This window comes from Podarcis bocagei, assembly GCF_964188305.1.
Source record: "Podarcis bocagei genome assembly, chromosome: 8".
NCBI lineage: Eukaryota > Metazoa > Chordata > Lepidosauria > Squamata > Lacertidae > Podarcis > Podarcis bocagei.
The window spans coordinates 36,826,313-36,839,990 of record NC_138133.1 but is presented as its reverse complement, the minus strand read 5'-3'; the positions used below and the strand labels follow the sequence as shown (position 1 = coordinate 36,839,990).

The following is a 13,678-nucleotide window of genomic DNA, read 5'->3' as shown; positions in this document are numbered from 1 at the left end:
GGGGGAGGTGTTGGGTGTTGAAGAGGTAACAGGGTTTAGTGAGCAAGAAGAGACTGTGGCAGAGGGCAGTCCAGAGTCAGAAACGGGGGGGGGGTGTGGTGTGGAGGCAGGCTGCTGAAGAAGCAAGGGAGTCTCCCCCTCCTGCTGTAACCTGGTCTCCCAGAACACACAGAGAAATGAAGAGGGGACAAGAACTACTGGGAAGAGATGCTGTGATCACTAGTCCTGTTTTGGTTCCTTTGAATAAAGTGTTAGCTTCTCTCACACTGGGTGTTTTATTGCTGACGTGTTCTTGACTCTGGCTTCTGACATTCACTTTCAGTTGTTGAGACTTGGTGGGGTGGAAGAATGGAGTAGGGGTTTTAGGATAATATACCTTATAATATAGGGATGCAGGTGGCACTGCGGGTTAAACCACAGAGCCTAGGGCTTGCCGATCAGAAGGTCAGCGGTTCGAATCCCCGCAATGGGGTGAGCTACCGTTGCTCAGTCCCCGCTCCTGTCAACCCAGCAGTTCGAAAGCACGTCAAAGTGCAAGTAGATAAATAGGTACCGCTCCGGCGGGAAGGTAAACGGCGTTTCCGTGCGCTGCTCTGGTTCGCCAGAAGCAGCTTAGTCATGCTGGCCACATGACCCGGAAGCTGTATGCTGGCTCCCTTGGCCAATAAAGCGAGGTGAGCGCCGCAACCCCAGAGTCATCTGCGACTGGACCTAATGGTCAGGGATCCCTTTACCTTTACCTTATAATATAGGACTAAAATCAAATCTTCACATTCTTTTTTGTTGTGTGTTTTTAATTCTGCACCTTCCCACTTTCTAGGTTCTAGTTTACAGCCAACTATTGCCATTATCATGTAACTAAACATGTTTCTGTATAAAACTTAAACAGAGGTACTTCCTTTTTTAAGTTGAAGTAAGATTATGAGAAGTCTATTTATAAAGTTTATAAAGAGAAATAAACTCAATTGCTCTGTAAATTCTAACTTGCTTGTTAGTTAATCAAACTGACTACCATTAAACCAAATAAGTTTGCCTTTTGGTATGAGATAGATGAAATCTTGTGCCTTTGATGCTTCAGTAGTAGTGAGCTAGTAGTGATGCAATAAAGCTACTGGACCACTGAATTCCTAAATAAATAAATCCTTTTGATAGAAAAGATCAAGTAAATATTGGGAACTGGAAGCAGTCTATGTCTCTCTGGAGAAAAGTCTGTGGTATTGAGATGACCATAGCCCCAAGCTAAATTATTTGATCGTTCAGATCTATATGCATTACAGATCATTCAGATCCTGAAAACAGGGTTTTTTGTTTTTGTTTTAAGAACCTCAAAGATCCTCTGTTGAATAATGTTAAGGGAAACACAGGGCTGATTCTTGAGATATTATGAACACATTTCTTTAATGTAAATGCCTGGACAGTTGTGAACTTGGTATTAAATGACCTCATGCAGATAAGTGTGTTTTGGCGTGTTGTTGAATTTGGGTCCTGAATCAGGCGGAATTCGGCTGACTAAAAGCTTCCTGATATGCCAACATCGCAGGTTTGGGGGTGTTGTTCTGAGTTTGCATAACAATGAATATCACAACACACTTCTAAGAGCCAACTAATAATTTATTAAATAGCCAGAAAATGAAAATAATAAGATAAGGACAGCTGGATTGAATGAGATGGCTGCAATTATCAAGACATACAGTTGTCAGCAGCTGTAAATCTTACTGATATTTTTCATGAAAACTGGGAGTGGGGGAGTTAACCAAGTCAATGAATGTTGACTGTGTTATTAGGTAGGTTCTTGTACTCTTGAGGGATTGCACGATATATAAGGTAAAGTAAAAACAGCACTCAAATGAAACTGTAAGCTTTATTGGTGCAAAGGGGTTTGACTCATTAATATTATATATACAGATGTTCCATTTTTTCTACATTATATATTTGTACCAGTAAAAATTCATAGAGGTGTGTTAATGAAACATACCTCCATGTGCATTAAATAGTGGGATGTGACATTATTTTAAGTGATTGTATATTATAAAAAGCTCTGTAGCAGGATTAACGTTGTTAAATTGACATGCTATTATAAGACCATGGAAGATGATAAATTATGAACTTTCCATTACTGTATGCCTTAATGCATAGTGTAAGAATTACAAGGTAATGGCTATTGGTTGTATCAAGTTGGCCCATAGGCCTGAGTCCCATATATTTTAAAAAATAATAATTCTGTGGTCAGCTTCCATCTTCTCAATTTCATATCCTCCGAATTTCAAAATGGTTAAAAATCAGATAGGAATTTAAATGTAGGCATGCCCTGAAAGATGGCTATATAATAACACCTGAGAATCCAGTTCCAGGATATACTGAAGAAGCATAGGAGCTGCAAGGTGGTACATTTCCATCTGCTCAGGATCTAAATGTGCTTGTTTACTGTATCTTGAGCCCCCCCAATCATTATTAAACATTTTTAATGTTTTACTTGCTGCACCGAGATTCAACCCCAATTCTGTTTCTAATGCAAATTCAGGAATTGTTCTCTTGCATTGGATTTGGGATCCCTACTCCTTGGCAAAAGACAACTGTACAGTGATGAGTGTGTTGGACATAGTTATAGAAAATGCTGGTTCAGATCTGCACTTAGAAGTGCACTCCTAACACACAACAGGCTTGGTGGAGCAGCCTAGCCACTGTCCTCCTTGCTCACACTGGCCAAGGTGAAAGGTGGTGGGCATGAAAAATTCCCTTCACCGTTTCTGTTTTGGCCCAGCAAAGAAACCCAAATTAGGCCCATTGCTATCACGTTACAGCAGCAGGACTTGCTCAGGATCCGGTGAACCCTGTTATGACCTAGACCCACACCCCCAACAAAGCACCCCAATTTGAGTGTTTCCTTTGGATGCCAAAAGCAAGGAATACCACTGATAGTAGCTCCTACCCACTTGCTCCTGGTCAGTGGAGCATCCCTACTCATGGCAAAGCTGGTCAGGCAGGGCTGGTTGGAGGAACAAATCTGCTCTGTCCAAACCCATTCTAACACAGTGGATCAGGGGTATGTATTGTTCTGTTAGCTAAGATGACCCTTGGTGGGCTAATCAGCCTAGCTTAGTCTACCTCACAAAAAATAAAGAAAAGTTGCTCTGAGATACTTGAAAGGAGAGCAGAATACAAAAAATAAGAAAGAAATTATATCTGACTGCAGTTCCATTTTGATTCCTTCTGATTATTAGATTAGACTTGTCTAGTATTCAGATTTACTTCAGCACAGTGATATTTCACTATTTAGTCTGTATTTGCTGTTTTTGTCATTTTTAAGACAGTCGCTCAACCTTACTTGAACATTTTTATTGTATGTGAATAATAGAGTATGCATTGGGGTTCAATAGGTGCAATGCTGTTAAATGTGCATCTTGGAAGATTTAAAAATGAGGGATTTATTTTGTCATTCATAAAGTTGTAATACAGTCTAGAGAAACTATTTGTTAAAAGATAGCATCTACTTAACCTGCTTATTTATTTCTTGTAGTAGAAGGTTAGATCCACAATAAATACACAAGGAAATAAGTAGATAGGGGAATTTATCTTAGAAATAAGATCCCTGCCATGCTTTTGAAATGTGAAATGCATGAAGACCTGTCATAGAGATATACGGACATGATATTTTTTTACGGTGCATTTGGAAGTATTTAGCTATATTTGTCATTTTCTAGTGCCACCAAGCAATGATCAAGTGATATAGTAATTTGAAAGTCTGTTTTCAATTCAGTATGTGTGCACACACAAGCACATCTGCACACACACATACACACATCATTCTTGATCCTTTTATCTTCCTCCATTCCTTGTGTATGAAAATGGCTTTATTGGGAAATTTAGCAATTGTTTAATGTAAGTGTAAATTATTATTATTATATATATATATATATAAATACACACACACACACACACACGCATATATATATATATATATATATATATATATATATGAGAAAAAATATAGTCAGATTGCATTATGCAAATGATGTGAATTGTTTGTTAATGCTTGTAAAGCAAAGCAAACTGGAGAGCTGTACCAAACCTCTGTAGATATTTTTGTAAAACAGCAACAACAACCTACAAACTAAGTACAGGTTTGTTCTTCTGACTATATGAACATAATAGGATGATTTTATGTGCTTTCACTTAATAGCATCATTGAAGTCCACAAAACCGGAGTTGTCTTTTTTTGCAGACAGTCTTTATTCATTTGAACCTGTGAGTTCATAACCTTGATAGCCTGTGCTTTCTACAGAGTGTGTACCACCTGGGTTCAGGTTTCTGTTCCTTGTTGGATCCATATTAGATTAGATTCAGACAAGACATTAAGAAGTAGCACTGATGTTCTGTTACAGTACCTATATTAGGGGTGGGGAATACCCCTCTCTATCTGGTCTTCAGAACTCTTCCACAGTTACACCAGCCCTACTCCACTGGCTTGGATGGAGGATAGATAACGATGTCTGTATGTAAAACTGGTCTACTGTAAAAGTTAAAATTTATGTTTGCTGCTCCACCCACTTTAGCCTATGGCCCCACCCAACACTGGGATGTGGCCCCTGGAAAGTTGCCCAGAAGAAATGGGATGCTTAGTATGGAAATAGAGTTCAAGATTCTGCCTGTTCCAATGTATACTATGCCCTAACCTATGGTGGCATCTGTATATGGTAGGAGGGAGTAAACCCTCTTGAACAGTGTAGTGTGGTTGTGGTCAAGGGGCATCTTCCAGACACATGTTATCTGATCTTTCTTTATTGCAGCCTTACAGTTAAGCCTTTTGAATTCTAAGCTTATGTCACTAAGCAGAATAAGAAAAACATTAAAGAAAGCGGGTGATTTTTACAGCATGATGTTCTAGCCTTGCCAACATTCTAGTTCTATAAATGAACCCCAAAAATAAGTTGTCAGGAGCTGCCATGTTACAGCAGGTAATACTAAAAGACAGTGGTTGACCCAAGGTCACCCAGTGAGCTTTATGGTTAACGGGCTTTGAAACCTGGTCTCCCAGGTCCTGTTCCAGAACTATTAATAACTGCACCAAATTGGCGTTCTCGAATACCAATAATAATACCAATAAATAATACCAATAATGGGGATGCGGGTGGCGCTGTGGGTAAAACCTCAGTGCCTAGGGCTTGCCGATCGTATGGTTGGCGGTTCGAATCCCCGCAGCAGGGTGAGCTCCCGTCTTTCGGTCCCAGTTCCTGTCCACCTAGCAGTTCAAAAGCACCCCTTAGTGCAAGTAGATAAATAGGTACCGCTTTATAGCGGGAAGGTAAACGGCGTTTCCGTGTGCTGCGCTGGTGCTGGCTCGGCAGAGCAGCTTCGTCACGCTGACCATGTGACCCGGAAGTGTCTCCGGACAGCGCTGGCCCCCGGCCTCTTAAGTAAGATGGGCACACAACCCTAGAGTCGGATACGACTGGCCCATACGGGCAGGGGTACCTTTACCTTTTACCTTTAATACCAATAATAGACTAGTGTGATCTAATAGTAATCTGGGAAGACCAGAGTGAAAAGAAAGGTTTTTAGCATATGCCGGAAACATAATCTTGTAGTGGTCTGACATATTTCGACACAGAGGGGTTTATAAAGAGGACAGGTGCCACCACATTAAAGGCTCTGTTCTATGCATAAGTAATATTATATTAGGTGATTCAGTTTTCAAGATGTGGCTTCAAAGGAAGATTCTATGAGTGAACAGCCAATCCCTCCTTTTAAGCTTGAATTCAAGCGCCAAATTCAAGCTGCAGCTGTTCTTATCCATAGCCTCACTTTTCAGAGAAGTGGGGTCAGTGTCAACTGGGAATGTAACTATTCCAAACATGACCTGAGCATGAGAAAACTCCCTCTCTGTAGATGGAATATTCAGCACTGTTGATGTTTTGGGGAAGAGTTGTTTGTTTTTTAAATCCACCTCTTTGCTATTGCAAACTGTAATCATTTAAGCTGGGATGAGGATGAGGGAATGAGGACCCTCAGGCCTGGAGACCAAATGTGACCATGCAGGCCTCCATCCGGCCCTTTGAATCCTCACAAGGGCCAAATTCACACTGCATTTAAAGACTATGATATCTTTCCCCGAAGAATTCTGAAAGCTGTAGCCTTTGAAGAGTGCTGAGGACACTTCTACTCCCCTCACAGAACTACCATTGGCAGAGTGGTTTTAACAGTCAAACTCTTCACAGGGAACTCTGGGAATTGTAGCTCTCTGAGAGGAATAGGAGCCTCCTAACAAGTCTCAGCACCCTTCACAAACTGTAGCCCCCAGAATTCGTTGGAGGGAACCGCAACTGTTTAAATGTTCTTCTCCAAGGAAATTCATTATACACCTTCATTATACACCTTTAGGTGCCAAGCAAAAACATTCCTTTTTAACCAGGCCTTTGGTTGATCTTATTGACATCCAACACCCTTTTAGAATGTGGCTTGGGGGGGGGTATTGTTTTTGGTTTGATTTTCTATGTTGTGGTTTTGTTTGGGAACTGCCCTGAGACCTTCGGGTATAAGGCGGTGTAGAAGTTGAAATAATAATAATAATAGAAGAAGAAGAAGAAGTGGTAGGTTCTTTAAATGAGCCACAGTAGAGTTACCTAGAGCTACAATGTTAAGCGTTTCCTGTGAAGAGAGATTGATTCTTATACCACTCTCTGGGAGTACGGCCTCCTAACAACTCTCAGCTCTCAGCATCCTTAGGGAAAAGATGCCATAGTCTTTAAATGTCTGGTGTGAATGTGGCTTAGCTGCCTCCCCATCCCAGGCCACACACTCCACTGACCAGCTCCATGACCTCCTTCCATGCTTTTGCCTTTCCGGAATGTGCCCTTGAATCGTGATAATGCCTCTTGCTTACCTAGATGGAGGCTACAGCGATGTGCACATGGGGTTGGTAGAATAGAAACGTGTTGTTGTTTTTTTCCCATTTAGCACAGCTAAAATGCAGCCTAATGTCATATTCATTGACCTGTCCCTTTTTTCCTTCTAGGAGGGAGTGAGGTTGAAAAAGCCCCCCCCCCTTGATTTAAGCTATATAGCGTTTCTGTTTTTAGCAAGCTTTTCATATTTAACCGTGGAAATGCTGGAAAAAATAAAAAGTACTTCAAGTTAAGCAGTGCAAAAAAAATTTCAATGAATGATAAATCTTCTGAAGATAGGGGTTTTTTTTGTTCCCTCCACCCCCTGTCTTCTTAACACATGTGGGGTTTTTTTAGTTTTCTGGTTTTGTTGTTGTTGTTTACAATGGTAACAGTGTTATTACAAGTAGTATTTCACCTCCACACTGCAGTAGCAGCAGCATGGCACAGAGCGGTGTGATTGTCTGAGTAGTTTAGTATGGATAGCTTTTCATTTAGCCTTTGCTCTGACAGCCCATGCCCTGGATAAGTGGTGTAGGCCTGTACAGGTGAAATCTATTCTCACATTTGCCTCAGGGGTGACTGGACTGTAACAGAATTTTTCAAACCCGTTGGGCCCAACCGCAAAGCAGAGAATAAATGGCTGAAGTGCCAGGTCTCGACAGAAAAATCAATGCCTGGTTATACAGACATGACAGACCAGGTCTGCAATTCTCTTCATGAAAGTCTCTGCGTTTACCACACTTTGAGTTAAAAAACATGCTTCTTTTGTCAGTTTTGGTGTTTGCGTGTGTGTGTATAAAGTTAACACCTGGTTTTCTTTTTCTCCCCCCCCCCCTTTTTTTTTACACAGGAAATTTACATGTCCCTTATGTGACAGAAGTTTTACAGAGAAGTGGGCATTGAACAATCATATGAAACTCCACACAGGAGAAAAGCCATACAAGTGCTCATGGCCTACATGCCATTATTCCTTCCTCACAGTATCGGCCATGAAAGACCACTATAGGACTCACACAGGTTTGGCTCGTGCTTTTCTTAACCTGATGCGGGCACATGGAAATGAAGGGGTGATGGTAGAGGGCTTGTTGCATTACATTTTGTTCCTAGCAAGTAAAATGGCCACATTTAAGAAAGGCTCTGAAACAAATCCTTCTGTTTGCAACATCAGTTTTCTGTTCTGTACTGATAGATGTTGGCATCACCTGTGATGCTAACATTTAAATTGTTTTTATTTATTATATTTATTATAAGCCACATAGAACAGTTGTGAGCTTGCGCACAAAATGTAGTTAAGCAAACAAAAAGACCATGGTTGTGTGTGGCTTCAGAGATCCACCTGTTGCTTTTTATCGTATGAGAACTTCTAAATTTATCCTTTAATGTGAAAATGATCTAGGTGAAAAATAGTAACAACCCACAGTTTATTGCTGCTCCAGGAAGTGTTTTGTGCTCATTTTTAACATTCTTCAAATTTGCTTTCATGTTCTTTCCTTAATGAAGGAAGCTTCCTGCTTATGTTTTTAATGCGATCACAATATCATAAATGATAATGTGGTTGGAATTAATCAATATTTCAAATTTACTGAAGGCAGTATGAAAAAAATGAAACAGATTCAAGCTTCTGGAAGTGAAAGTAAAGTTTCACATCACCCGACTATGTTGACTCAAAAAATCATGTTTCCTACTGATTTTTCTCAGTGGAATCATGCTTAGGCATAGATGTGTGTCAGATCTTAGAAAGAGGGCACCATATAAACAAGTGTAGTTTTTGGAGCTATAGTAATGGCAGAAATTGCTGGAAAGCATATCCCCATACTATTGGTTCATATAATTCATTTATTCATAGGATAACTTTTGGCCTGTGGCGGAAAGGCAAGATAAATATATTATTTGACTGACTGATTAAATAAATGAGCAAGAAAGCAAGTTGAGGAAAATTTACAGGAAGGAGGAAATGGCTACAAATATCCATGAGAACCAAGCCTAACTGAAGTATTGATATTTGATACCAAGCAGTTTCCAGCAGTACTGAAGAACAGCAATAATTTTGAAGGTGCATTGGCCACAGTTTAAATTCACACTGCATAAAATACCAGTTTTATTTAACACACAGTGAAAAGCTTTCTACAGCTGGAGGAAAACAGTGTTAATACCTGTACTTTTTGAGTTAAAAGTTGATGCAAGTTAAGCTTATTAGAACAAAAAGATTGCTGTAAAGGACTAGAAAGCTTTTAATAATCAGCTGTTAACTACAAATAACATTATTATAGAAACTCTTCACATGCAGCCTGGTTCTTTAAGAATAATATTAAACTGTAGCATAGATTGTAACATTATGGAATGTGAATTAAAACTGCCGAAAAGTGAGATTACTTTTTAGCTCCTTAGCAAAACAGTACATGTAAGTCTTGTTCAAAAAATAAGAGATGTTCTTGTAAAAATGTAAAAAAAACAATCTGGAAATCAAAATTCTGTAGGCATTTCTTAGAAAGATGAAACAGTGTTCCATTAAATTAAAAAAAAAAAATTCCTGAAAAGATCCTCCCCCCAGTTTTGCGAAAATGAAATGAGTTGTTGCTAGAAATTATAGGTTAAAAGTTCTTCCAAGGCAGTTTGTAGGAAACCCAGGCCTCCTTAGCTTCTTTGACAAGGGTGTTGACGATTTAAGGTCTCCAGCCTGCCCTGAGAGATCACTTATATCGAACAGCAGATGAAAAGCCAGTGCAGATGTAATTTATCGTCGGCGTTTCCTTCTAAAGAATAATTGTGGAGACTTGGTTAGATCAATAATATGGATTTTTGTTGTTAGGTCTTGTAGTCTGCACCATAATGAGAGATAGGGGACAGTGGCTGTTTTCTAATAGAAAATAAAGGATTGGTTTCCGTGTCTTTCTACATTTGAATGCAAAATGGCACACTTGAAACTAATTCAAGTTGTTAAGAAAAGACCCATTTTCTATTACATTCCTGTTATCATATAAACATGGCATGTTAGATCAGCCCTCTGTACCTGAAGTGATATATTGCCCCTTAGATCCTTCTCAAAGTTTAAAGGTTGTAACTTCTGGATGAAGAATGAATTGTAAAATTGTTTAATGTAAGACTGAAATACCGAAATCATGTTCACAGTTACATGTCTTCCAGCATACCTAACTATGTGCGGGATTGCACCTAATAATTGTTCAGCCAATCTACATGTCTGCACTCAAACAAAACAAAAACCTAATACATGGAAAACTGAAGTGTGAAGGATATAGGATGTGATAAACTCACTGCAACAATAAAATATGTCCCATCCCCAAAGTTACTTCTGTTCTTGTATGCCTAGAAGACAGTCCTAAATAAAGGCAACATGTTTTACCAGATTTATGTAGTTTTAAAAAGTCATTCTCCATTATCCAATAAAGATAATTCCCACTGACTACTGTGGGAATACAGGATTTGGTGGTATATAAAGAATTCAGTGGGTACTATAATAAGTCCAATTTTACATAGTAAGCATGTAGTGTTTTTGCATAGTTGGTACCAAGTAGTTCATATGTATTTGACAGCATGATATAAAGTGCTGTTTGTGTCCTTCATAAGCATAAAAACCTGCAGGCTTTAATGACATTCAGGTCTCCCCTGAAAGGTAAAATGCCATACAGTACATGATAGCTGATAGCATCTCCCTGAATGTGATATGGCAGAAGAGTGTTTGGGTTAAGGCCAGTGTGTATTGACAAGGAAAATTGCCCTAAATACCTGGTTGCTATGGGTTGCTTCTAGATTTATGGCAAGAATACTTATTTTTCTATTGCTAATGACTGTGTTGTTATGTTGCTCCATAACACACAAGTTTTACTGAGCCATACAAAATCACTTATAAGGTGTCCTTTTCTCAGACAAATCATATAATGTGGGGGTATATGTTACTGAATATTCATTTGAACTGTTTGGAACCTTTCCATTGCCAGATAGTTTCACATAGATGTATAGCTTGCCTCTTCAAGTTCACTGCATTGTCAATCTTGTGTTTGTTTTTTAGCATAACAACAGTTTAGGCTAGTTATACGGGGCTGGGGAACTTTAGAATCTACAGATGTTACTGGACTAAAGCACTAATTATTCCTAACCATTGGCCATGCTGACTCAGGCTGGTGGGAATTGGAATCTAATAACATATGGAAGGTCAAAGTTTCTGCAGCCCTGATCTATGTGATATGTGTCAGTTTTGCCCAACTGATGGTACACCTGCATCAGCACAACCAGATACCTTCATCTCTCCCAGCTGCAACAAAGCATGCCTCCTCCTTATTAGTGTCTACAGCCAACAGCAGGCACTGTAACTCTGCAGCACTTTAACTTCACCCCCAAATACACATTCTCCCAGTGTCTCCCAAAGCAGGCTGTTGCCAGCAATTCAATGATTAGAGCTAGGTAGAGTGAGAGGGTAGCGTTTGCCAGGCCTGGGGACAGGAAGGTTAATGTTGTGGCGGCAGCATAATACTATTTCTTAGCTGCCAGGGTGTCTAAGTCTAATCCTGGCTGCATTATTCCATACCTCTTCAAGGTTTACATCGACTAATGAAGATTGCTGGTAGGGAGTCAGAAAATTAAAGCTGTTTCACAGAAGGCAGACACTCATAAGGAACAGGAAGACAAATGTAAAACTAATAGTGACGGGAAAACAGGCCTCTAAACTTATATGGAGTTACATATATTGTAATTCCACTTCCTTGTGAGCTGGAAGTATAAAAGGGATGTTGCCATTTATTTGAAATAGTTTCCCAGATTCTTTAATTCCCTTCCATTGGTACCAGGGTGGGAGGGTACAGTTTTTTCTCCAAATGAGCCAAATGACTCATTTGTGTGTTAAAGCTGTGTTATGATTTCTCTGGCTCTCTCCAAGGTTAGTATTATTATTCTGTAATACCCTTCTTGGTTGGTCTTGTGGGATGAATCTGCTTCACATGCCTGGGCTTTACTGACTAAAAATGCTATTGTGAAATGATATACTGCATTTATAAACTGCAGAAGGCAAATTTTTATCTGGAATAAAAATACTTTATAAGTGTACATTTATACACTTTTAACAATTACCAACCCTGCCAAATCTATATTTTAATGGGTTCAGAGGCTTAGAATAAAGACATGTCGTTAAATATGAACAATGCAAGTACTACTTCAATTTCTGAAGTAATTCCCAGACTTGTTTTTCTTCATTATGAAAGTTTTAGAAACATAAACAGCATTGAGCTCCTATTGGTGCAGAATAACAGAGCTTTTTAAATTGTTGCCTATTTTCTTTTCTGGAAAATAATTTAATTTCCATAATTTACTGGGAGATTCTTGAGGAGCACTGTGATCAAGTCAGTTAAAATTTGCTCAACATCTTTATTTTGTGGGTAAATCCAATATATTTTTATTTAAGCAGAACCATATATATACTGTATATTAACTTTTCTAGGCAGTCTTTCCTCAGCACAGAAAGGCCAGATGTATGGGAATTGTAAAAAATCAGGATATGCATAAAAACTGTTCAAGTGCATAAAGCAGCCCCATCTGGAAGACATCTAACAGAAATGAAGTTGTACAAAACCATTCCATTGATAATAAAGCTAATTTTTATGGGTCTGACAAGTATGTAATTATGTTCAGTGGTGCTTTTCAGATTTTATCACAGTCAATAAACCGCAGTGGTAATTTCATTCCCATTTGACATATTTACATGGAAACATTTGATTGGAGGAATTAGTAACCCTGAAAGCCTTGATAGATATGTTTTAATGATCTGTGACCTCCGCAGTCCCTCATCTGTTTATTGTTGCAACAGGCGAGAAGTCTTTCCTATGTGACCTTTGTGGCTTTGCTGGCGGGACACGTCATGCCCTCACCAAGCATCGGAGGCAGCACACAGGTCAGTTAAGCTGTCTTCTACCCTTTTGTATTTTCTCTGCGGCAAAGGACTGTCATCCAGGCTGGGGAATAAAGGGAATCATATAGCACATAGCAGTCCAGAGAGTATAACTGTTTGCTGATTGCTTGCTTGCTTGTTTGTTTGCCTTTACAAATTGGTATGCCTAAGGTCTATGTCAAATGCTTTTATTTATGAACCTAATGCTTTTTTTCTTTTTAAAAGGATAATTTTGAATAGCAGGTGTCTCTTTGAAAATTAAGTACACAAGGTTTATTTTAGAGGCCCAGCTAGACTGCAGACTGCATGAAGGTTATATAAGAATATGCTTAAGAATTCCTATGTGAAAATTAAAGGAGCAAGATTTTGTCCCCCCCTCCCCCAGCAACTGAAATATGGCCAATTTTTTTTGTAACGTTGTCATTTTCTGTTTACTGTTGATGCATGACACTTTGGATATAGGTTTTCACTCCCCAAACACTTCATGCTCCAAACTAATTATTAATGTTGGTAAAATTAACTGTGAAGGTCTGTCCATGTCTTCTCAGAAGTAAGCTCCACTGAGTTCAATTAGACTTACTTCCAAGTTTACATAAGATTCTAGCCTATGTTAGATTTTTGAAAATGAAAGTGGGAATATATTCAGATTAAATGGTTCATTCTCAGTAGTACAATTTGTATGATTAGTCTATTATGTTTTCCTCAAAAAGACTGTAGTTGTTCATAGATGTTAAATGCAGCTGTTTTTCTTTAAGAGTATGACCCATTCTCGTTTCAGGATGCTGGCTGTTATTAACCAACATTTTTAATGCATTTTAATTAATGGCCAGTTATATCCTTTCTCTGGAACTATATGCAGCTAGGATCTGAGATTAGTCAACCAACATATTTGGAGAGT

General features: G+C 39.0%; 1 protein-coding gene across 1 annotated transcript in view; it reads left to right on the top strand.

Annotated features, from left to right (window-relative positions):
- Positions 1-13,678, top strand: part of ZNF407 (zinc finger protein 407) — a 334,010-nt gene that overhangs the window by 190,666 nt on the left and 129,666 nt on the right. Inside the window, exons 5-6 of the mRNA XM_081205774.1 lie at positions 7,735-7,901; positions 12,700-12,783. Coding sequence (XP_081061900.1) covers positions 7,735-7,901; positions 12,700-12,783 — 251 coding nt within the window. The remainder of the gene's footprint in view (positions 1-7,734; positions 7,902-12,699; positions 12,784-13,678) is intronic.